The 24,531-nt window shown below is 40.3% G+C and overlaps 3 protein-coding genes across 3 annotated transcripts; all 3 read left to right on the top strand.

The window, feature by feature from the left end:
- Positions 1-389: 389 nt before the first annotated feature.
- kdelr2b (KDEL endoplasmic reticulum protein retention receptor 2b) lies at positions 390-7,493 on the top strand. The gene is made up of 5 exons (XM_085360350.1): positions 390-649; positions 2,637-2,737; positions 2,969-3,127; positions 5,158-5,410; positions 6,269-7,493. Exons 1-5 carry the CDS (start codon positions 559-561, stop codon positions 6,301-6,303), a joined length of 639 nt encoding a protein of 212 aa, XP_085216476.1. The 5' UTR covers positions 390-558; the 3' UTR covers positions 6,304-7,493.
- A 1,458-nt stretch (positions 7,494-8,951) lies between these two features.
- Positions 8,952-15,980, top strand: LOC146626161 (uncharacterized). Its single transcript, XM_085361178.1, has 7 exons — positions 8,952-9,137; positions 10,762-10,964; positions 12,581-12,682; positions 12,785-12,880; positions 13,110-13,220; positions 13,312-13,435; positions 13,914-15,980. Exons 1-7 carry the CDS (start codon positions 9,086-9,088, stop codon positions 15,869-15,871), a joined length of 2,646 nt encoding a protein of 881 aa, XP_085217304.1. The 5' UTR covers positions 8,952-9,085; the 3' UTR covers positions 15,872-15,980.
- Positions 15,981-17,961: 1,981 nt separating this feature from the next.
- LOC146626162 (uncharacterized) lies at positions 17,962-24,083 on the top strand. The gene is made up of 7 exons (XM_085361177.1): positions 17,962-18,123; positions 19,007-19,209; positions 20,480-20,581; positions 20,682-20,768; positions 20,939-21,049; positions 21,538-21,661; positions 21,763-24,083. The coding sequence occupies exons 1-7, from the start codon at positions 18,096-18,098 to the stop codon at positions 23,829-23,831; spliced, it is 2,724 nt and encodes a 907-aa protein (XP_085217303.1). The 5' UTR covers positions 17,962-18,095; the 3' UTR covers positions 23,832-24,083.
- Positions 24,084-24,531: the final 448 nt, after the last annotated feature.

Here is a 24,531-nt window from a genome sequence, read left to right on the forward strand (position 1 = left end):
GCCAATAAATATGAGAAGATTAAAAAGAAAAATACAAGTTACAGAAAATCTTAAACTATGCAAAATATAACGAATTACAACTAGGCTATAAATAGGATGAACATAGTACCACCTGAATGAAACTGGATATTAAAGTAAAATTTAACTCCACGTATTTACACGTGTCTTAGTAAAGGATAGACGCTGATTTCCTGGTTCGTTTCCTTGACCATTGCAACTGGGGAAAGGGAAACTTGTATTTACTTTCTTTTTTCGTAGAACTTCAAGGCAACGTTTTCTCCAGCATAGTTTATGCAAATTACCAATCGCTCTGTCCTGATTGGCTGGGACCAAGAGAGTTTCCCGTCTTGCATTGGATACTGCGGTCTTGGCCACGTCCCCAAGCCACGTCGCGCTTGACTCGCCATTTTCCCATCTTCTGGACCCAGAAACCGTTTATTCTAACATCACAGTGTCATTCAGCGCTGTCGGATAGGAAAAAAAAAACCGTTGCCGGAGACAGGCAGAGTTCTTCAGAGAATCTAGAATCGCCCTGCTACTTGCCGCGTTCCTGCAAACATGAATATTTTCAGGCTAACCGGCGACCTCTCCCACTTAGCAGCTATCATCATCCTGCTGCTAAAAATATGGAAAACCAGGTCTTGTGCCGGTGAGTAGCCAAAGTCTTTAACTTAAGAGTTTAAGCGAACCTTAGTAGGCACAGCATGTGTCCTCTCGTGTAATTAGCAGTTTGAGGAGAAGTGAAAGCTGTCCACCGTGGAACTTATCTGTAGTTAGTTGGAACTCATTAGCCAGCTTTTGGCTAATGTTAGCTAGCTGGCTAGTAGTCCTGTCCATTTCAAGCGGTATGTTTTGTCATCAAGTAATGACAACCACTCCCGCGGTTGTCATTACTGTCACTGTGCCTTTTAAGAATAGGACCCTGAAACTTGTTATGTGGTTCTGTCATCAGTTGTGCTACTAGCTTGTCTTGACAGTCCATTTGGCCCCAAACTAGCGTTAGATGGGGGACCTGAGGGCCACAGTACTTGATAGTTTGGCTTCGTCATTTCACCTGATTGACACTAAGCTAGTTCCACGTTTCAGCCTTACTGTTCCTGTGACTTGCTTTACTACAGCCTGGTATGACCTCTCTGACGTGGCAGCATCGAGTGCTCCCGAGTCTGCACATGCAAAGTCGGTGACTGGGTGAATGTTTTTGCTTGCAAGTCCAGCAGGTCTTTGAGGGAAAAGTAAATTCCTGCATTCTGTGAAACTTTGTTTTTCCTGTTATTGCTGTGGCCAAAGGTTAGGTTGCTATCACTGCAAGGGAGCCATACCTAGATTAAACCACACAATGGTGTGTGAGAGTGTAAAGGCGAACAAAACGAATAATTGACTTTGAAGTGCTAACAAGGTTTGGATCACCTGGTGTCCTTAGAGGACTGTTGAATTCATTAATGGGTTACAAACAATGTAATTTGATTACAAGTTGAGCAAGCAAGTAAAGCAGTTGCATAATAGCCTGTGTTTTTTAATGTAGAGAAGTGCAAGTAAGCCATTGCATCTGTTAATTAATTGACATTTATTAACAGATCATGAACAGCAAGCAATGCATTTTTTAAAGTGCACACTCTAACATAAAGTCTTATTGCATGTGTCTTGATGCATGCTCAATCATCCAGGTAAAGAAATCCCAAAAAATCGATTATGTTCATGTGGTGCTAGTTTTGGTCAATATGCAAATGTAGTGTTTGTAAGGTTAGGGAAACCTGCAGTCAGCTGAGACTGAAGAAGTCACTTGGATGAATGACAAAACGTTTCTCCCACTGAAAACACTACGTTTAGATGAACAGAATCAACTTTTTGGTATTGCATGTTTTTCAATTCAAGTTGAATCTATAATTCACATGAGTTGTCTGTGTGTAGACCAGATTGGACATTTGGTGGACTAGTTCTGCCCCCCCAGACATCTCTGCCTTAGGCTTATTTGTTCCTGCAAATCAAAGTACTTCTGAGTGATTGCCTTTATCCCTTTACATCCTAATGGGAGTGGCTGCTTTAACAATACTTAAAGAAGCAGAAATAAATTGAAATGACTCACAAACAGTGGACCAGTAAAGGTGATAAAACTTTCAAATGAAACTTGATAAAGGAGCCATAATTGAATAAAACAATACATGAATATCAGGAAGTACAAAACCTCAGATAACTACACAAGTTTTTAGTTTAGTTTTAAACAATTATGTTGTTGGAGCACACTTAATGGGAGTAGCAGAACATACAACGTTAGATTGTTCCAAGCAGCTTCACAATTTGTGTTTCCATGGGGGAATACTCTGGTGGCTTTTTCCAGAGCTCTGATTATGTACAACTTCAAAAACAAGCATTTAACGTTTAAAATCAACTCACTGGAAGATTTCTGTTATTAGTGAGTAATAGTAGTGCAGCTATTTGAGCATGAATGAGGTGGAAAAACTCTTGGCCTTTATAGTATCAGATGATTTAAAAAAAAAAAAAAAACAGGTTTTGTCACATGACAACATACCAGATACTTGTTCCAATTATATAATATCCTCTGCTCCTATACTAACCATATAATAGGGAGTAAAACGTTATAATGTTAAGTTTAAAATACTTTGTGCTGTCTTTCACAGGTATTTCGGGAAAGAGTCAGATCTTGTTTGCCTTGGTGTTCACCACTCGATACCTTGACCTGCTCACATCGTTCATCTCTCTCTACAACACCACCATGAAGGTAAGATCCTGCCCCCTTCTCATCATCACATCCTGCAGCATTTTCCATCCAAGCAATGAACACAGTGTGGGCGTAACCAGTACACCAGGCCCAACATGTCAGTGTTTGCTAAACGATACAGCTGCCAAATAATTTGTGGTAGGCTTGTACGAGGTGTCCATGCTGCACAACTGCAAGTACCTCAGGCCATTAGGTCACGAGAGTCTTAATGCTTTCCCATTTATATTTCAGATCATCTACATCGGATGTTCATACGCCACTGTGTACCTGATCTACATGAAGTTCAAGGCAACTTATGATGGAAACCATGACACGTTCAGAGTGGAGTTCCTGGTCGTCCCTGTTGGTGGCCTGGCTTTCCTGGTTAACCATGACTTCTCTCCTCTGGAGGTCAGACATTCAAACACACAGCCAGGGCTGCTCTATGATAAAATAAAATTCATGACTATATTGTTAAATCTTGAAATGACTGTTATTAGACACAACTACTCAAAGACTCCAAAAAAGAATAGATAATGTAAAAAAAGAAGAAGCGAGGAGAAATTGGTATGCAAGTTATGGAAGACAAAAGAGGGCTGTCATCTAGATTGATTCCTACTATGACAGGCTCTCTGCAGCACCTATAAGCCAACTATCTAAGAGCAGTCGATCTTTCATGCTGCTTCTGTGTTGTCATAGTGCCATAGATGGTAGTGTCGAACTATTAACAGAGCAGCAGGTATGGGAATCCTCATGTGCTGAACAGCAACATGGTGCTTCAAGTAGAGCAGGGTGATACGTCCAAAAATATTTATCACGATATACATTTGAAAATTTGCAATAACGATATAACTGACACTAGACAAAATACTTTACAACTCCAAAACTTTATTAGTGCAAAAAAAAACATCAATGTATTTTCACTTAAACAAGCAGCTGTTTAATGTGAATTAAAGTTATATAAAAATTTAACAGTACAAATGCAAATTCCTCGCTGACAGTTTAACCAAAAGGCATTTCCAGTGGAAATTGGCCGACATATCCTCAGCATAACCATGTGTAATATCCACAAAACTTAAAAAGAGGTCATACACACACGATACGGTAATATTATGTTGAAGCACAGTACGTATCACTCCGCCAGGCTCCTGACTACGTTAGCCGTAATGCTCCAACAATCCATCAAGCGGTGCGGGTTCGTAGCTCAGCAAAGTCGTACTAAAACATTTGACAGGTTTTGAAGCGCCGTTTACATAAAATCATTTCGAGGTCAGTAAACACAACCAGAATTCATACATAAGGCACACGGGATTATAAGGGGCACTGTCGACTTTCAGAAAAATCAAAGGATTGATTTTAAGTGTGCCGTATTTTCCAAACAACACAGTAATAACGACGGCCCGCTAGCATGCGCTACCAAAAATAGTGCTTTGCTTTGTATCTGACGGACGAAAGCTAAACCAGTTCCACACCACTGAAGTTGCAGCATTTTTACAAACCAGTTCTGGTTCATCCGTTTCATTCAACGATTTGCTTTCGCCGCAATGCTTTTTCCGACGTGTGCGTATGAAAACAAAGGCACTGCGCATGCGCGTTTTACCCATATTCTATTGCGATATTTCATTTTTCTATCGTTGCCCAAAATTATACCAGTATTACCGTGAACGGTATGATATAACCCAGCTTCAAGTTTCCATCATTGTGGTGGAGCTCTGTTTAAAACTTCTCAAAGGCAGCCGTGTTGGGTGCTGTTTATGGCTTGGAAAGTTTCTTGGCTTTAATTCAGCGTTCAGAGTTAATGACATATTTCATAACTGGAAACAAATGTGCACTTTTCTACCTGATGTGGGTCGCTGTATGCTGCATTACCATCATTCACTAGGCTACGTTTTTTGCATCTTATACCACGGACATGGAGGAAACGGAGTATGCCTCCTTCAAAGCCTAGATCACGTGCGTTATCCGTGACTGACATGTAGCCCAACTTAGGTCCAAACAAAGTTGTTTTCAAAATCTTTGGAAGACAAAATCATAACTGAAACCAAAGTCTGAGGAATCACCCAGCACTTCATTCTATAGAGGGAACAGGATGCACATACATGTTAAACTCAGTCACGTGAGACAGCTGCCATGCAGCATGCATGCACCAGTGCAGACTTACTATGAAAAAAGGGTTATGTTTCAGTTTGATTTCTTTTACCGTGCCTCTGGCTGGTTTGTTTACATGTGCATGCTTTCTTTTTTCATGTATTTGCAACACACTGACTTGCAGAGTGTGTTTGTGAGCTTGATTTTCAGTCCAGGAAAATCACTTTAACATTTGCCCAAGTACTCACAGTTATGCCCGCCATTCAACACTGGCAAACATGATAAAATCTCTGTATGTAAATTTAAAACACACATCACTGCTGACACTCTGCCATCCATTTCCTCCACCTCAGATCCTGTGGACATTTTCTATCTACTTGGAGTCAGTGGCCATCCTACCTCAGCTCTTCATGATCAGTAAGACGGGAGAAGCTGAGACCATCACCACCCACTACCTGTTCTTCCTGGGTCTGTACAGAGCTCTCTACCTCATCAACTGGATATGGAGGTTCTACTTTGAGGGGTTCTTTGATATGATTGCCATCGTTGCTGGAGTGGTGCAGACCATCCTCTACTGCGACTTCTTCTATTTGTATGTAACAAAAGGTGAGTGCTGCTGCATTTTTCATTTCATTTTTTTAATTAAATATATATTTGTTCAAACCAAAGTTGAAAATCTCTTTAATGGTAGCAGTGCAGATATGTTGTAACTTGTTTCAAGGACAAAGCAAACATGAGCACAAGATTAGATTCTCCAATCTGAACATTTTGTTTTTACTGTGTGTAGTGTTTTGTTTTTTTTCTTTGGGTTTTTTTTTTTCATCATTTGCAATCCTAAACTTTTAAGGTTTGTCCATAAATTGATGTCATTGAGTTCATAACTGTCTTGTTTACAAAAGAGTATCAGGAAGAGATGCATTGTCATATCAACTACTGCATCACTATAATGAAAAATTCAGAAACGCCCTCGATGCTTCATCATTTATTGAGTTTTTAATATGAGTTTAAGACGACTTCCTTTTTCTTTTCTCACTGGTGACATCACAAACAACACAACCAATGCAGTGGCCATAAACCAGGCTTTACACTCATGTTTCAGAGCACACTGGGCAGTACATATAGTCACTCCACCATCTTGTGGTAGAAACTGGTGTTCATCAAAATCATAGGTCGACTTCAGCTGATGTCTCTTAAACACAGTGCGTAGACATTTGGATATAAATAGCAGTGGCTTCTTCACATCCCTTTGATTGCTTTAAATAATTCAGGTATAATAAGTTCCCTTTAACTACACTGATGTTAAAACAAATGTTGATGAAATAAAGTTTTCATATAAGTTTTGGTGTTCAAGTCTCAGGCAGCAAAAACACTAAACTGAAAAAAATCAATCCATCAGTGTGTCTTCTTGTGATGAATGCTCCCTGTCTAATATGTTTAACATAAATCTGTCCTGTCTGGTTTCAGTACTGAAAGGAAAGAAGCTGAGTCTGCCAGCCTAAGTGCCAAAGAAGAGTGTTTTGGCAGACTCAAATCGGGCAATTGGAGGGGAGGAGGAGGGGCAGCAGACACCTCTGACAGCCCCATTCCCCCAATATCAGCAGTCACTTCCTCCTCTTCCCCTCCCACCAGTGTAAGATGCCTGAGACAGAGAGCTAGCAGGAGCCACTGGCTGATCCAGAATCAGTGGAATTGGAACACCTTCAGCAGCTGCTCCTTGGCCTGCAGATTTCTGTTTGATGCATCTTGCCTTAACTTTTTTTATTACTCTGTATAACGGAAGGGGAAAAAAAGCGAGAAATGTTTTCTACATAAAATGTGTGATCTGGAGATTCGACACATCGATGGAGCTCTGGAGATAAAATTGCCTGTGATTTGGCACTGTATGATATAGAAGCAGACTTCTTGTGGTGGGATATTATTGAGCATTTTTAATAGTATTTGCAATCAAAATAAAATCTCTTTGTTCTTGTTTTTGTTTTTTTCTAAATCTGACTGAGGAGGCTTGTATTGAATCCCATAACTTTGATTCTGCCGTTCTGTTTTTGGCCAGTATGCATTCCCATTTGTAATGACTGCTGCTCATGCCTTTTGGTGGGAAAAAAAAATAGTAGATGCCATAAATAGTTCTTTTTCAAAATCAAAGCAACTCTGAAGGTAACTTTAGAATATATTTTGGTTCAAATGCTGTCAGAAATGATGGGCATTAGATCCTCAGTGTATTCTCCGTCGCCATATGAAGCACTGTCCATATTAGGAGTAAACAAACGTGTGAAGAAAGTCAGTGAACTCACCGTTAATTGCTTTCGTTTAAAGTGACCGATGCCACCTGTAATTATACATCATTTCAGATGGTTCCTTTTATATGTTTGAGATGCATAAACTCACTGGTTATGTGCTGTGTGTGAAGTCCCACTGCAGAGGTCTTTTTTTTTTCCTTTTAGCTGCAAATGTATTTATTTTTTAATCTTCCTGCTGGTTTCCAATAAACAGTCTGTAGAAAGTTCTACCTGTTGTGCATAATTTGACCCTAAGAAAGGAATCTCCCTATTGGATTTGGAAAGAGACTGCGGCAGTATCCTATGAAGTTATATTGGTTTCTGATAGAGTTTTCATGCTCATCATTCTCAAGTTCTCTTTTTCATTTCTCACCAGAGCTCTTGCATGATATTACCACCACTAATAAAAGCTTTGTGGGAAACATTTGTCTTAGTACTGTGATTCCACTCAAGTTTTGCTCCTATGACGTTACACATGACGGTCAGATTTATTACTTTTTTTTTATCCGCTGATGCAGAAAGTCTAATAAGCTCATCGCATTTTCATATATACTGGAATTTCCCTTTTTGGTGTCAGTATTCCACCCATGTTGGGGGGCACACACCAGTGTACTCCTAGTATCCCAAGCCCTGATGAATGGGGAACTTTGCCTCAGGAAGTGCATCTGATATAAATTAAGCATGCAAATAATACAGAATGAGATTTCCATTCATACCGGATTGGTTAAGGCCCAGTTTAACAACGAGTGCTTTCACTGCTGGTCAAAACTGTGCTGCTGTTGGCAGAAGACAAAAGATGGAAGGCATGCTAAGGGGCAGTGAGAGAGAAGGAAAGCAGTAGAGGTGAGAGGACGCATTTAAATGTAGAGACTATGACTGGTAAAGACAGAGTGCTGGCTAGTATCATAGAGTGAAGGAAGACTGGACACATATATCCTGGTATGCATTGTCTTGGTGAAAAATTCAAGAAACACCTGGATGAGAGCACAAGTTGCTCTAAAACCTGTATGTACTTATATTATAGGGTACATATGGAGACAACAGAGACAAGACATAAGTTTGCAGAGAAAACATATAAAGACAGACAACCATTCAAACCTACAGCCAATTTAGAATTACCAAACAACCTAACCCATGTGTTTGGACTGGAGAAGGAAGTTGCTAACCACTACACCACGGACTATTTGTTTTTAAAAAAATACTTAAATAAAATGCAGACAATAATGCATTCTTAAGCATGATACTATTCCAAACTGCAGATTTATAGACATATTTTCATTAAATGTGGTGCGTGAACAGACTGCTGATTCTACTGTTTGCTCAATCATTCGCTAGATTAATGAATTTTTTAACCAACCAATCAGCGAAAAATGCATTAACCTTTTTGTGCTTTTTTATATTATTATTATTATATTATTTACATATTTTTTATTTATAGACTATAGAACATTTAAAAAACAGAAGCTAACTCAAAGTGCTTTAGAGACAGACACATTTAAATTATAAGTCTCCAAAAAACAAAGAAAATAAAAGCAGAGGGGTGAGTTTTGTTCTGTTAATTACTGTAGAAAGAAAAATCATAGTGATTTAGTGATCATTAAAAGAAGAAAAAAAATGCAAATTGATTATTATTCTTTTCATAACTGCTCTATCCTATATAAGTGGCCTTTATAGTAACGGCAATACTTGCCCTGTATTTGCTTGGTATCAGACTAATACCCGATTTTGAAGTATCGCACGGCACTAGCTGTTACATGTTGACGGGGCTGGATTATATGACGAGTGTGCTCGGAACCATCGATTTGAGCCACCCGGAACAAAAACGTCGTCGGACCAAGCTTTTTTCTTTCCCCCCATTTTTAAGTCGCGTTGGTTTTAGTCATTGTCATGAATAACAAGTGACGTTTTTAACGTGTCTGACGAAGAAAGGAGAAGTAGTAGAAAAGAAAGGACACCCCCCTATATTTATAGCTAATTTCTGATTGTGTGCGATCGAGTGCAGTGGATGAACAGGATGGAAAATGATATTTCAGAAGGGAAATCTACTAACTCTTCAGGTAAGTTTTCCTAGCATCACTGTAAAGAGTTGGTTTTTAGTCAGACAGTCTGAATAACAAGCTGCTTATGTGGCATTTTAACGGAGGAGATATTTCACAAACGCTGATGAGTAGTAATAAAACATTGGGGATTTAGTGTCGAATAAAAATAGCACAGTTATGAGTAACACTGCCTGCATTTTCTTGAATAGGCACTTTATGCAAATACGTGCAACATCTAACATAGGCACTGTCTACAAATGAATTTGGTATTAGTTGTAGTACCGAATTCAATTAAAGTGAACGCTTTCATTTAAAGTGGTCTCTGCTTCCGTTCTTGATGCCAGGGATTCCATAACATGTTGGAGATGTTTGTCGTGGGTTCTTTTGACTTAATCTAAATGCACTGTGGTGGAAATTTTGCAACAAACTTATAAACGGTTACAATGGACCATGTACCAGCTTTCATAGGAAGAGAGGCAGTCTACACCTTGGGCAGGTTTCCAATCTATTGCAGGGCTAACACAGAGAGATGGACAAGCAATCACGCTCAAATTCACACCTATGGCCAGTTTACTGTAGAATCACCAGTTAACCTAACTTGGATGCCTTTGGACTGTGGGAGGAAGCAGACGTATCAGGAGAGAGCCAACACAACCATGGGGAGAACATAGAAAGGCCCCAACTGGCTGGTTGATTTGAACACACGACCTTCTTGCTGTGAGGCTGCGATGCTACCATCTGTCATGAGCATTATAAATACTTGCATTCTTAAATGTGACACTCTGACCAAAACTCATTTGATCATAAAGTAATAGTAGACTACACAGTATGTTGTATTTTTCAATTGTGAGTAGATTTCAAACAGATGTATAGATTTGATTTAATGTTGTATGGTAAATGATAAATGGCCTGTATTTGTATAGCGCTTTACTAGTCCCTAAGGACCCCAAAGCGCTTTACACATCCAGTCATCCACCCATTCACACACTCATTCACACACAGGTGATGGCAGCTACAATGTAGCCACAGCCACCCTGGGGTGCACTGACAGAGGCGAGGTATGTCAACAGTTCATTACTGGCCAGCCTACTGAGTACTACAGATGTCTGTGTATTGTGCAGGCAACGGGTAGAACATGCCTCAACTGACCAGTGGATTCCTTCTTGCTATTAGGCGATGGGGCTAAACACCACCATATATATATGAGTTTATTAAATATGTATATGCGACTGCTTCGCTATGAAAGGATCAAGGAACACAAAGCAAAAGAGCAAAACAATATTTTGGCCCTGCAGTTTAGTAAATCCCATGTTCATGAAACTCATTGTCAGAAAATTTGCACAATAAACCAGGAACTAGTTTATGGGCCAAATGACATATTTTAGTTTAGTAGTAGTAGTAATAATAATAATAATAACAACAATATTAGTCAAAACAGTCAGTTTTAATGAGTTATTCATTTACAAAACAGACGATGAGCAGCATTTGGAGCAAGGTCACCACTAAACAATATACAAACAATTGGACAGCTGTGTTAAGCCAAGTATTTGTGTCTGGGTTTAAGTTATGGTTCATTTTATGGATATTGATAATAAAACATTTATCCCCGATGTTAAAATGACCCACTTCTGTTCACATTCAGGTGCAACACTCTCCCTCACTGCCCTGCGCCTCCTGGTCCCACCACTTCGGTTGGTCTCCGCAGCCGTCTGGCAGACCATCCAGCAAAAAGTTATAGCTGATTACGGGATGCTTGAGGAGTTTGTGTCTATGGTTACAGACATTCTTCCAGAGCTGCTCACCAGCCGCCAGCGGACTGAACTCAGCCTGGGCCTCAGAGCACGGGTGAGTTTATCAGCATCTGCAAATGAAGTCATTGTAGATTTGATGGATTTGTACTTTTTTGCCTTCGTCATAATTGTCTTTTACGTCGATAAGAGCTTTGCACGCCTTTTGTTCTCTTATTCTTTGGCAACCAGCTTCACGAGGACTGGAGCATTTCCAACATCCAACAGTTGGCTGCTTTTCCATCCTTCTGTGCTCTGACACAGAATGTCAGTTGGTTCTAGGTCATTTGATTGGGTGGCCATCACCACTCCTCCTACATCCTTCCTTTTGGGAACCACACACTAAGATACCATCTGTTCACCTTCTCTGTGTCTCAGAAGACATTGTATCCACAGTCAACATTGTCACACTTGGATTATGCAGTCCAAAATCCAGATTTCCACTAATCTAATGTCCAATTAGATCCAATTTTTTCAGGCATTCTGCCGCAAACACAGCCATGTTTCTACTTCTCAAACCTTTAATCTTTAAGTAGATAGCTCTAATATGGTTGTAGAATTAATCTACTTCCTAGCTTCCTGTAATTAAATGATCAAAAAGCATAAGAAAATCTAGCACTCCCTAAATCACCACCTGAAGATGTGTCTGCATATACCAGTCACAAAGCGCCACGCATTGTGAAGTTTCCTGAATACACTTGACTAAGGGCATTTAGATCAAGTGATGTTACCCAAGAACCATTACAATAAGTGTAGAGTGCAGAGCAGTGTCTGGATCTCAAAGAATTCACCCATTGCAGTATGGTGAATACAGAGGCCAAGAAAAACAGTGGTTGACAATGTGAATCGTTCAACATCAACGTGAATGTCCATAAAATCGTGCCTGTACAGAGTGCCGGCGTATCCATCAAGCTCACAAAACACGCAGTGAAATCACCAACACGGTAGCATTCCATTTGGTAAAAGACAATGGGCTGATATTTATATAGCACTTGTGCAGATAACAAACAAAGTCTTAAATTCGTGCACACACGTATGCTTCAGTGTAGGCATCAGAGGCAACTTGGCTTCATGCTTTGGTGATGCAAAGATTTACACATTAGCGGGAAAGTCCCCTCAATCTTAATGTGAAAGTAGCGTCTACGTGACAGTGCTGTAGAACAGTTTTGTCTACAGTCAATGAATAGTTGTGATTAATAACTGTGATGATCTTAACATTGAGAATATTAATAATTAATTAGTTGTGCCGTTCAGCAATTAAGCCACTAAGGTGAAATACTATACCAAGCATGACTAGAAACTTCCACACAAAACCAAAACAAAGTTTGGCTGATCCCCTCTGGACTTATTTCAGTGTTGGTGCTTTTTTTACATTTCCACGTGGAAGTCTCATTTCTGCTCTGGATCTTCCCTGATCTGTCTAACCCGTTTTCTTTTATGGAAAATGGTTGAAAAGACAAAAGTGAGTGGGACAGGTTGTGCTACCTGTTTGTATTGCTGATAAAAGCCGTGCATGCTGGCAAACAATGCAGGTTACTGTTGAATAATCCTTTCTCAGGTCTCTCAGGACCTTACAGTCTCATTTATGATGATTTAGGTTGCCCAACACCTTGAAAATTGAAATAGTGATCGTTCATGTCACTCTATTAAACATCAGTTTCTTTGCGCTCTCAGCTGATCCTGGAGTTATACCAGCGTGAAGCTCCTGCTGACTTTGAGATCATCCAGCCACACTTGGACAGGATGCAAGTGCTCATCAATGCATGGCTAGTGGAGGTGATTTCATTGGTTTTTGTTTTCTGTTATCGTGACAGTATAATTTAGATTCCCAAAACAGCTTATTATCATTATTAATTGTTATTATTATGAATTATGCAGGCTGGTGGTACTAATGTAGAACTGCCACAATCAAACTTTGTGGATCTTGTAAAGAACTTGCAGAATGATGCTGAAGAAAGAGAGCACTTCTTTCAGGTCTGTATTTGTTTTTTCACTGCTTTTTTGCATCCTAGATAATAATACCATATAAGTGTTATTATTTTATTATCAAAGCTGGAGTACTTTCATTTTCAAGTAGTAGTAGTGGTAAAGTAGTCTAGTATGTGTAAAGGTGTATTTTTGAGTTTACTAAAAGCGCCAGGTGCAGTGATATTTCTGTATGTTTTGGACGTTCATGGTGTGCTTTCTTGTTTGTGCTTCTCAGAATGTTTTCCCTGTAGAGTTTGGTCCTGCATATGATGAAACACTTCACACTTTGATGTGCCTGTTTTTATCCAGATTTGAAAAGATTCTTCATCTTCAGTCATTCCAGCAGGTACACAAAAGTGCTACTCAACATTACCCAATTATATTTTAAGCTAGATTAACAAATGTTAACGCCGCTCTTTCTTTTTCATTTTCAAAAGGTTGCCTCCATGTTTGGTGAAGCTTCTTCTGCTCTCAAGGACTGCATGCAGTTGGTGTCTCAGTGTGAAGAGCTCAAAACTCTGCTGCAGTATCAAAAACACCTTAGCCAACTAGATCATATAGGTAAGTAGTTACAGATTTTCTACTCTTAGCTCCGTATCCCTGATTTAGCCATCTCAGGCACATGGCTCTGGCTGTGAGCGCTAAAGGCCCCGCCCACTTGCAGTTTGCAAGGACAGCTAATCGGAGGAAAGTTACCCTAAAGGTCTGTTGAGTAGCTAAAACAACTTGTTTCAGATAGCAGATTCACTGCGAGGCTGAAACAAAGGACCAGTATAAGACAAATAAGGATTATTTTGAACTGTGAACCATGCAAAGCTACTCTAGTAGAGTCTGACGTTAAAAATGTGGAGCTGATTTTTAATCGGTCCACTTTAATGATGTGTATTTGGCTTGTGGGATTGCTACTTTGTGGTCAAAAAAATAAATCCAATGTTCTCAGATTAGTATGACGTGTGCAATAATGTAATAATGAATGGCACTTGGGTGTTGAGCTCTGTTCTTGTTCACTGTTATATGACACCTTTTTTTGTCTTTTCAGATAGTTCTCTGGACGGTGAGTGGATCATTTCAGCTCTAAACCTTCCCTGTGTAGAAAAAACAGAAACGCTTAAAACACAAGCAAAGGGCAGCATTTTGGATGAATTGTTATTTTCATCAGATTTGGAAAAGGAATCACTGGCTCCAGAACAGCAGACGTGTGAGACCAATGATGGTAAAAGTGATTGGACTCCTGAGCACAATGGAACACAGTTGCCTTTAGGAGATTCAACAAAACATGCCGAAAATGTAAATCTTCAAAGTCAGACAGATGGTTCTTGTTGCCTAATCAAAGAGTGCCACGTTCGTCTAAGAAGACTTGACCTGCCACTGTCTTTACAGTCTCGACCTGTGAGATCAAACAGAGGCCTAAGAATGAAAAAGATTCTCCAAGAGGTGAAAGGGCAACTTTGTGGAGAGGCCCTACCTGCTGACAAATCTATTTCCACGAAAGCAAAACAGTTTGAGAGGGTTTCTCAAATGCTGTCAGACAATGAGGATTCAGGCAAAGACTCCTCATACATGGCTCCCATCAGTACTTGCAGTGAAGATGACTCCTGGTCTTACTACTCGGATAAGGACTCTAGTCATAACACTGTTAGTAGAAGTCCCAGTGTAACTGATTCATGGTCTCACTACTCAGACGATGAGTCTTCAATTGTGAGTCCTGTTAACAGTTTCCCTGAAAGTGGTTCAGTTTGTAGCAGCTCAGATGAGGACCCTTCGTTCCTGGGTCCTAAAGATGTGTCAGATTCTAGCAGAAATCGGGGCACTGCTGGCATAAAGCATAGCTCTACCAAACACACTCGTTTAATCCAGTGCTTTATCTGCAAAGAGCATGTCAACACAAACCTGAGAACTCACATGAAAACCCACTTTCCCACCAATGACTACGCGTGCCCTCGATGCGATAGCAGGTTTAAACTCCTATCCTCTCTGAAGAAGCACTTGAATAAGACTTGTTATGAATATGCTCAGCAGCATGTAGATCCAGGGAATCCAGATGAAGTCAAGAATCTTTACAAATGTGACATATGCCAAGAGGCGTTCAAGTACAAAGTTGCTCTGCAAAAGCATACGCTGACCCACAACGAGCTCTACTGCAACGTATGCAGAAAGGTCCTTCGAGATGCTGCAACGCTGGCAAGGCACAAAGTTTCACACACTCCATTTCAGTGCAACCGCTGCGACAAGTCTTTCAGTCTTTTCAAGCCCTTACTCAAACATTACGAAAACATCCATAAAGTCAGCAGACCATTCAAATGCAGCCATTGCCCCAAAACTCTCCCCAGGCTGCGATTTTTAATCATACATGAATGGCACCACACAGGCCACCTGCCGTTCCGGTGTTCTCATTGCAGCCTGAGATTCAAATGTGATTCTGAGCTCATGTACCACGAGAGGGTCCACACCAGAGAGAAACCCTATCTGTGTGCAGAGTGCGGCAAGACGTTCGCCCAAAAGTCCAACATGTTGCGCCACCTGCACTTCATCCACAGCGAGTCTCGAAATGAGAAGAAGCACTCTTGCTCTCAGTGCGAGAAGTCCTTTAAAGAGAAAGGAGCGCTGAAAAAGCACCAGAGGAGCAAACACTTACACGAGTTGTTCCGTAATCCATGTCCGACCTGCGGGAAGATGCTTTCGGCATCAACGATGAAAAGGCATAAATTAATCCACACTGGAGAAAGACCTTTCAAATGCACTGTGCCTGAATGCGAAAAGTACTACAGATCAACCTCGGAGGTTAAGAAACACATTCTCATGCACCATACCACAGAAAGGCCGTATAAATGTGACATCTGTGGAAAGGGGTTTGTAAAAATGTGGTATCTCAATGTACATGCTCGAATACATTCGGGAGAAAAACCATTTGTTTGCCATATCTGCGGCAAGGCCTTCCTAAAGGCCTACAGCATGTTCAGGCACAAAAGACTTCTACATACATTTGTTACACATTAACTACGTGACACAGGAATGCTTGATTGGTTAAGGAAAGTAGCTTCTTGGTGTGAATGCGCATTGAATCTGAATTCTGTCTAATGGGCAGCAAGGAGCAGATGTTGCAAAAGCTGGCAAAATAATTCCCTATTTACTATTTAAAGTATGTATGTTTTCATTTGAACCACTTGTCTACCAAGAGTGAGCGATGACAGAGGTCACTGCCACAGGAAACCAACCAACTGGACAAAAAAAAGAGAGAGAGAGAAAGAATCAAAACATGTCCAGCTAACTTTGTAACCACTTTGAGAACCCTCCAAATGCTTGTTCAGGGGTAAAGTTAGCAGTACGTTTTAGGTTATTGTTAGGCACTTAGATGCTTAAACCTCAGGTAAAAAGTGTGTGAATACACTGATGCCAGTGAATTACCTCACAAAGATACCTAGACAAATGTCTGCTTTGTGCTACACAGAAAGAGGAGCACACAGATTCAAATAGTCTACGATGAAACTGAAAAAGTAGTGGTTCCAGCATGTAAAATACTTACAGTCCCACAGTTAAATGTACTATCTCTGTGTGGGGCACAGGCTGCGGTGACTGTTGTCTAAGTCAGCAGCTGACAGTACAATGAAAAAAACAAACAAACACTGTAAACACAATAAAAATGCAGGACACATACTGGAGGTGAACGAGTTCAGCTCGGTGTATAAAGATCTTTGTCTTCTCCCAACTTCAATTCATATGAAGAATTACCATATTTGTTTCATGTGTACTTTGTATTTAGCAGTGTAATTTTTTTAACTATTTAGTTTGTTTGATTTTACATCATATGTTTTGTTCTTTTTCATGTTGTGTATAATGTGTTTTAGGCACGAAGCAGAAAAGTGAGCAGCATTCAGCTTCTTCTGTGGATCATTTTCATCTGTTTTTTTATCAAAAAATTAAAATGGTGAAGCTTTCACTTAAAATAGTGATCTTTCATTTTGTGGGGCTTTGCTCATGTTTTTGGTTTTTTTTGTATTTGAAAATTGGTAAACCCCAAGATTACAATAAACTACTTAAATGTACATGCGAAAATGATTGCATGATTTTTTATTAAGAGGAAGAAACTCTTTAGTGTAGAAATAAAAGAAGGAAGGAAAGACAACGGTACAAAGTGTTATAGTGAAGAGCAAGTTGATAATAATGTGCTTGCCTCTTCTTCTTTCAGCTAATATTAGGATCAGGGCAGGCTTGGGTCATTTTTCTTTCTTTCTATTTTCTAAACTCTTAACACGATGTTTAGACAGTGTGTATATTGAGGACTTAATCAGATAACTATAAAAAACTAAGTATCCCTTTCAATTAGCCTCATCTTTTTTTGAATCTTTTCATTGAGCCATCATTTTTCACTAATTTAGACATCCATAATGCATTTAATTTAGTACACATAAAATAATGTGAATTCTATGCTTCTTCGGTAGGTAAAAAGGGAGGAAAGGCTAAGGTGTCAGACCATATGGAGTAATCCAAATTTGAAACCTTTGGTCCAAACTGTCATTAATTTGTAAAAGTCAGGAGAGAGGTACAACAGTTAATGTCTAATGCCCTCTGTCCTGGTTAGGGGTGGCATTGCACCCAGTAGCGTTGGAGATCTTGATAAAATTGATGGAATTCTAAATGCAGAAAACTACTGTCAGATCACTGTCACAAATACACACACACACTACACATGGACACTCTGAGTCATGGATTTGCATTCCTAGACCCCTGATCCCATTATTGAAGATGTGGGATCACCTTAACAGAGAACAGAAGAAAACGCAGCTAGCATCCAAAGAAGAGCTTTGGAATGTTCTTCAAGAAGCCTGGAGAACCATTCCTGAAGACTACTAAAAGAAATTAGTGGAAAGCTTGCTTAGTTCACGCTTTGTTAAGGAATTAAACATGGCCATACCAAAGTTGCTCCTGCACCTATTTCGCAATTTTATTAGCCATACAGAAACAAAGGGGAGTGGAGATCGAAAGGCCAAAAGCACAGTAAAATAAAATGTAAAAAAAAAAAACGCGATGCGGAACGAATAACAGGACTATTTCCCGTTGTCGGACAGTTATTGTAGATGGAACGAAAGGCAACAGTTGACGCACAAAGATCAGTTGTGTGACTTCGCTTTCTGGCTTCCAACCCATTTAAAACCGTTACTTTGACTTCGGTCACAGTATTACATGTTCTCTGACTGTAATGTAACTGCAGACAGCTCGCAGCATGGACGGAGGTGTCTCCGAGTTACCTGGTGAGTTTAAATGCTTGTATACAATTTTGTTTGGCTAGGCCGCAATCTAGCCCGCGCGCGGGAATAGCATTGCTAAAGCCGTAGCGGTCGTTATTATTATATTATTATTTTACTAAAGAGTTGTGTCTAAAAAAATACAAACTGCTTCTACTTTTTACTAGCCTGGAAACACGTTGCTGGACTTAATTCTTTAACTCAGCGTTTGTGAGTATTAGTTATCCATAGTGCTTAGATAATGCTAGGCTAGGCTAGGAAAAGTCATTGACAGCAATTCACTCGTTGAAGTGAATCCGCCTGTTTTGAGTAAATCTCTGATTCATGTATTTGCTTTGGGGGTTTTGGGTGGGAGGGGAAGGGGATATGCAAACATATTAGCAACGTGTGCAAGCAGTTATACTGTTAAACATTCAAATTGATATGTAACAGTGGTTCAATAGTAGATTACGGAAATGAAAGTAGCAGGCACATCCGCTTTATCCGGAGCTCGGCATTTAAGCGTTTTGTTGTTGCTTTTGTTTTTGTTTGTGTTTTTCTGTGAAGAATAACTCCGCTTTAATGTTACGTGAGACCTTAGTTTTGTTATCGGTAATAATGGCCATTCGAGCCAAAATAAAACATTTTATTTTAATCCTGCTGGTAAGTTCGTGATGGGATTTTTTTGTGTGAAAAACTTCACAAAATTTTGATTTGGTATACTATGCATGAATCTCCTTTCTCTTTTGGAACCAATATAAAGACGGTGACTAAATAAAGGGAATTTAGTTTGTGGTCATCACTCCATTGACAACTTAAATGGGAAAGTCTGTGTTGTTGGCCTGTCTTCACTCTCACTGCGTATTGCCTTTCAAGCACTTTTTTTTAAAAAATGCCTTTTTCCTTGCAGGCCCCTCTCTTCCCCTCTCTGCTCTGCGGCTCCTGGTCTCACCAATTCGGCTGGTTTCTGCAGCCATCTGGCAGACTGTGGAGCAGAAGGTTGTGTCAGACTATGGGCTGCTTGAGGAGTTTGTGTTTATGGTCACAGAAATTGTTCCTCAGCTTCTCTCTACGAGGCAGCGCGCTGAACTCGTCTTGGGACTCAGAGCACGAGTGAGTTGGCAGAATCTAGGTGCTCCGCATGGCGCTCCAGCATGTTACTAATACATGTATTTTGTCACTTGTTTGTTTAGCAGCTTAACATACATTTTAATTACATACTCCTTGGGTGACAGTAGGTGGGTTAGTGTGTTGTTTGAAGCTGAAGACTCATCTGATCAACAATTGTGGCTTTTAAACAGAAAAAAGCCTTTGATGTATGCAGTAGGGCTGAATGATAAATTGGGTTTTAATTTTAATTGCAGCAGTTACTATAAACAATTCTTCTTCTTAGTTTGTTTAATCCAAACCTCAAAAGGCGGAACCCACTAAGTTGAGAAAGAATGATAGTTATCCTTTAGAGAGATTAATGGTTGCCTGCAGCTGCCTTTGTCGTTATCTTAAAGCTGTCACAGTCTTTGTTTTGACTCACTCACTGAGAGTATGGCTGTGTCCCAATTAAGAGACCGCACGCTTGAAGTACGTGCACTACGTACGGTGCGTACTGTAAGTACGAGAAGTGCGGAAGTGAGAGGCTTGTGAAATGGGACGGTCTAGCCTTCGTCGTGCTGTTCAGGTTGCCTAGCAACCATGATACTAACCGCAAGAAACGTTACATACAGCATTGTGTGACATAAATGAAGGAGAAACAATGTTTTGTTGGTCATTCATTTTTGTCATGACATCACTTTGATTAGTTGAGTATCTGAGGCTGAGACCACGGGACTGTAAAACATGATTGTTTGGCTTCATTTCTGTACTGAACAGTCATTTCAAGATTAGTTAGTAAATAACAAATATATATATATATACACACACACACATATACATGCATGCATGCATGTAAAGTTATTTATTTCATATTCTGTATAGTTTTTCATATTTATATCCTGTCCATATCCTGTACATAGCTTGTACTCACTACAGCCTGTACATACTTATAGTTATAGAATATTCACAACATACTTCATACCGTGTACATTATAACATACCATAATAGACCCATTTCTGTAATATACTTACATATCTATATTATTGCTAATATATATTGTAATATATCTATATCACTAAGCACTTCTGGATGGATGCAAACTGCATTTCGTTGCCCTGTACCTGTGCATGTGCAATGACAATAAAGTTGAATTCTATTCTATTCTATTCTATTCTAAATAAAAGAAGAAGTTGAATGTTAAACATGAAGCATTTCCTGAGATTCATTATAGAACACAGAGTGAATGGAATGCATCTTTTCTCTTAACTGTTCGCTTATTAATGGTGATTGCAGTTGATCCTGGAGCTGTGTCGTTCTGATGACACTGCGGACCTGCAGGTTATTCAACCACATCTCGACCGGATGCAGAAGCTCAGATCACTGTGGAGCGTGGAGGTGGGTGAAAACCTTTTTTTGTGTCTGTGACGTTTAGTATTCCTCGTTAAAATCTGAAGTTCCACGATGACCTCTTCTGTTTTAAATTCTTTACTTGTAGAATGCTGAACCGGTGTCAGACTCTCATTTCATGGGCCTAGTCCAAAATCTGCTGAGAGATCCCGAAGAGAGAAGAAATTTCTTCATTGTGAGTTAAAACTGAATACGGAGACAATGTGATTGATTGGTGGCAGGTCCTTGTTAATATGATCCCTTTTGAGGAAAAAATAAAATAAAATTGTACGTTTGTATTTGTTGCTTTGAGCAAATGGTTTTTGTAATTTGGCTCTATATAAATAAAACTGAATTGTGTTGTAGGATGTTTTCCCTGGAGACTTTGGTCCCACATATGACAAAGCAATCCAGACATTGATGTGGTTGTTTCTGTCAAGACTGGAAAAGCTTCTTCCAACCAAAACTCTCCAACAGGTAAATGTAATGTCTTATATTGAGCAAAGAGCATTTCTCCTTGTAGTATTAGTTTTTTTTTAGCATTGTTAGTTGTTTTTGTTACCTTTTTTGTGATCTCTTGCATTCAGTTTGCAGCTCTGAGTAGTGAAAGGCTGTACACATACAATTCAACTCATTTGCAAAAATACTTCATTTTACTTTAATTTATTTGTTATAATAGGTCTATCATCACACAGACAAAGTCCATCTTCACTGTCTGTCATGGCTGCTGGTGATGGTACTTTTCCTTCTCTTGCTATGCAGCCTCAGGGAGCTTAGAGAAGTGACTTTACAAACAGTTCTCAATCTGTTCCAGGGTTATGTTAGACTGACCCTCCAGCTTATAGTAGGTCTACAGAGCAAAACAAGAATATGAACAAAAAAATAAGAATTGTGTCAAAAGTTTAGAAACTGCAGAGCTTTTGACTCTTATGATTGTTATTTTACTTAAGCCTTTGTTTCATCAGATTGCCTCTCTGCTCAACGACACCTCATCTGTTCTGAATGAATGCATTGGGGCTTTCTCTCAGCCTCAGGAGCTCAAAGTCTTGCTTGACAATCAAAAAGATCTCACCCAATTAGAGGACATTGGTGAGTTGAATATTTTAAAACATGGGATCAGTTCTCAACATGTTGTTTTGTTTTTTTCCCCAGAATCTGTTTTATTCATTCATGATTCTTGTTCCTTTCAGAGTCTTTCATCGTTGACAGTGGCATTTTGTCTGCCCTGTGTCTCCCTCCTGTGGAAAGAGTTGTGATTGTCAATGAGCAAACTGAAACGGATGCAGAGAGCAGTCTCGTGTATACTGTCTGCACAGAGATGGAAGTGGAATCTGAGAACAAAGAGGTGTATGTGGAAGGAACTGGGAACTCTGAGGAGTGTGTGCAACCTGAGTGGTTTGGCCTCACTGGTGAGGTAAAACCAGAAATTGATGCAGTGGTAGTTATGGATACTGTGGAAGGCACTGAGGCCAGCGAAAGCGAAATGGCAGAGGACCGCAATGACAACCAATCAGGAACACTGATCATCGGCGAGGATGGCCAGGTGACTGTGCTGGATGGTGTGGAGAAGAAGCCAAACAGACGTGGGAGAAAAAAGAAACGTCCTGTAGATGAAGACTTTGAAGCGGAAAGTGCAGTGGCGGGCAAAAAAGAAACACCAGAAAGTGACGCACTGTTAGAAAGATCAGTGCGTAAGAACAGAGGGCTCAAGATGAAACGGTACTTATCACAGTGGAGGAAATCTGGGAAGACACCGGGCTCCAGTACGACCAGCAGTGGACCCAAAAAGTTTGCCGGGCCCCAAGGTCCAGCCAAAAGCAACGACTTGGATGAGAGAACCTGTAAAGTCTGCAGCAAGGTGGTGAGTCATGCCAAGTTCTTGCAGCGACACATGAGTCAGCACTCCGAGGAGCTGCCCATTACATGTCCTTCATGCAAGAAGCTTTACAAGAGCTTACGTTCCTTGCAGCAGCACAGATGTGCAAGCATGACAAAGGCAAAGGCTGTTAGGAAAGCCAAGGAGCAAGACACCCCAGCAGACGAAGGCGAACAGTCATCAAGCGGGGTTCCTTGCGACGACACAAATGAAGAGCAGCCAGTTGACAATACCACCCAGGATCCTGATTACTCTCCCCCTGCAGAGAGGGCTTCCAAAGAACCAGGGCAGAAGAGCCCTGAAGAACAGAAGAGTGTGTTAGAGGGTCCATTCTACTGTCCTCACTGCAGTGTCGAGTTCAAGTGCAAACAAACATTTAGGTTCCATTTAAGAAACATTTGCTACAATGAGCAGCAGGTTGATCCTGAGAAGCCTGATGATGTTAAGCATTGTTTCAGGTGTGATGAATGCGACAAGGCGTTCAGATACAAATCAACTTTGGATTCCCACAAACAGACTCACAACCCGCTCTACTGTGAGGTGTGTATGAAACTGGTACGTGACTCAGAAGCATTGGCCATGCACAAAGAATCCCACACACCTTTTCAGTGTAACCGCTGTGAGGAGAACTTCCCAGTGTTCAAGGCCCTTCATAAGCACTACATCGACGTCCACAACCCCACCGAGCCATTTACCTGCTCCCACTGTCAGACTACATTTGCCAGTTTGAAGCGTTTCATTAGACACGAGTGGAAGCACACGGGTTACCAACCATTTCAGTGCTCCCATTGTAGTAAAAGATTCCGTTCATACTCTGACCTTGTGGAGCACCAGAAAAAACACACTAAGGCATACCCATTCCTGTGCTGGGAGTGCGGCAAGAAATTCCGGCATGGCATCACGCTGACGAGACATGTGGAGCGTGTGCATCACTCTGGCGAACCCGTGACTGAAAAACCTACGCCGATCTTTACCTGCCCTCAGTGCGGGAAGACGTTCACTTCAAGAAGGTGCCTCCTGAAGCACGACAATTTTCATCACAAAGGGCTGCGCTTCCCGTGTGAGCACTGTGGGAAGGGCTTCTTTGGCAAGGACGCGTTGGTGAGGCACACTTTGATACACACGGGCGAAAGGCCTTTCAAGTGCGACGACTGCGACAAGTCATTTAGATCTGCAGCAGAATTAAAGATACACAGGAGATACCACACTGGAGAAAGGCCATTTAAGTGCAACATCTGTGAAAAGGGCTTTGTTCAATCTTGCTTTCTTACTTTACACATGCGAACCCACACTGGAGAACGGCCATATGTTTGTGCAGTGTGCAATAAGGGGTTTTCAAGCCTGCATGGCTTAAAACGACACAGGAGACTTGTTCATGCATAGATCATTGTGACATAATACATATTTCCAAAAGGATTTTTAGCATAACCAGCCCATGTTGAAGGATGTTGGTGTTAGGTGTAGACCAGAACTTTGCAAAGAGTGAAGAGCTGATGATTTGACCTATCACTGAAAGGACACCTTTGTTGATGCTGACGAAGAGATGGACTAAGTTTTCCAGTTGAAGGACATTTTCTGTAAACTATCAGCCTTATTGTTCTTCCTATGGCTGGCACAGCTTTGGATTGCTAGAATGTGTGTAATTGCGTTGTGCATTATGAAAATGCATTATGAAAATGTAACTTGTATTTTTTACAGAGACATTTGTTGTTCTACATAAGATTTGTATGTATAAATGGGATGACCCTTAAAGGTCCCATATTATATTTCTTTTGTTGCCTCTTTATTCCTGGTTTTGAGCTCTGCTTTAGCAAGTGCAGCTTTAAGATGAATTAGAAATGCAGTTGCCTATGCACGTTTCAGGGGAAGGAAACACAGACACCCACACCCAATCACTGTTTATTTGTTAACTCTTTCTTTCTTTTCTCACATTTTCTAATATTCTGCTATCGCTGTTTTCCCCCACATAGCTGTGACCTGTGTTTGTTCAAACCAAACTGATATTCGGATTAGCGACTCACCATGCTAATGTGATTTTTTTATTTATTTATTTTTTTTCCCCCCTCCTCATTTTGTAGTGGTG

The sequence above is a fragment of the Diplotaxodon limnothrissa genome, linkage group LG8, assembly GCF_057381915.1.
Source record: "Diplotaxodon limnothrissa isolate DT_005_m linkage group LG8, D_limnothrissa_male_GT1.1, whole genome shotgun sequence".
NCBI lineage: Eukaryota > Metazoa > Chordata > Actinopteri > Cichliformes > Cichlidae > Diplotaxodon > Diplotaxodon limnothrissa.

Coding starts and splice junctions, on each gene's coding strand:
- LOC146626162 (XM_085361177.1), top strand. CDS start 18,096: ATGGACGGAGGTGTCTCCGAGTTACCTG. Junction 19,210..20,479: donor TCTTGGGACTCAGAGCACGA/GTGAGTTGGCAG, acceptor TGGTGATTGCAG/TTGATCCTGGAGCTGTGTCG. Junction 21,662..21,762: donor CACCCAATTAGAGGACATTG/GTGAGTTGAATA, acceptor TGTTCCTTTCAG/AGTCTTTCATCGTTGACAGT.
- kdelr2b (XM_085360350.1), top strand. CDS start 559: ATGAATATTTTCAGGCTAACCGGCGACCTCTCCCACTTAGCAGCTATC. Junction 650..2,636: donor GAAAACCAGGTCTTGTGCCG/GTGAGTAGCCAA, acceptor TGTCTTTCACAG/GTATTTCGGGAAAGAGTCAG. Junction 3,128..5,157: donor ATGACTTCTCTCCTCTGGAG/GTCAGACATTCA, acceptor CCTCCACCTCAG/ATCCTGTGGACATTTTCTAT.
- LOC146626161 (XM_085361178.1), top strand. CDS start 9,086: ATGAACAGGATGGAAAATGATATTTCAGAAGGGAAATCTACTAACTCT. Junction 9,138..10,761: donor GAAATCTACTAACTCTTCAG/GTAAGTTTTCCT, acceptor GTTCACATTCAG/GTGCAACACTCTCCCTCACT. Junction 13,221..13,311: donor ATCTTCAGTCATTCCAGCAG/GTACACAAAAGT, acceptor CATTTTCAAAAG/GTTGCCTCCATGTTTGGTGA.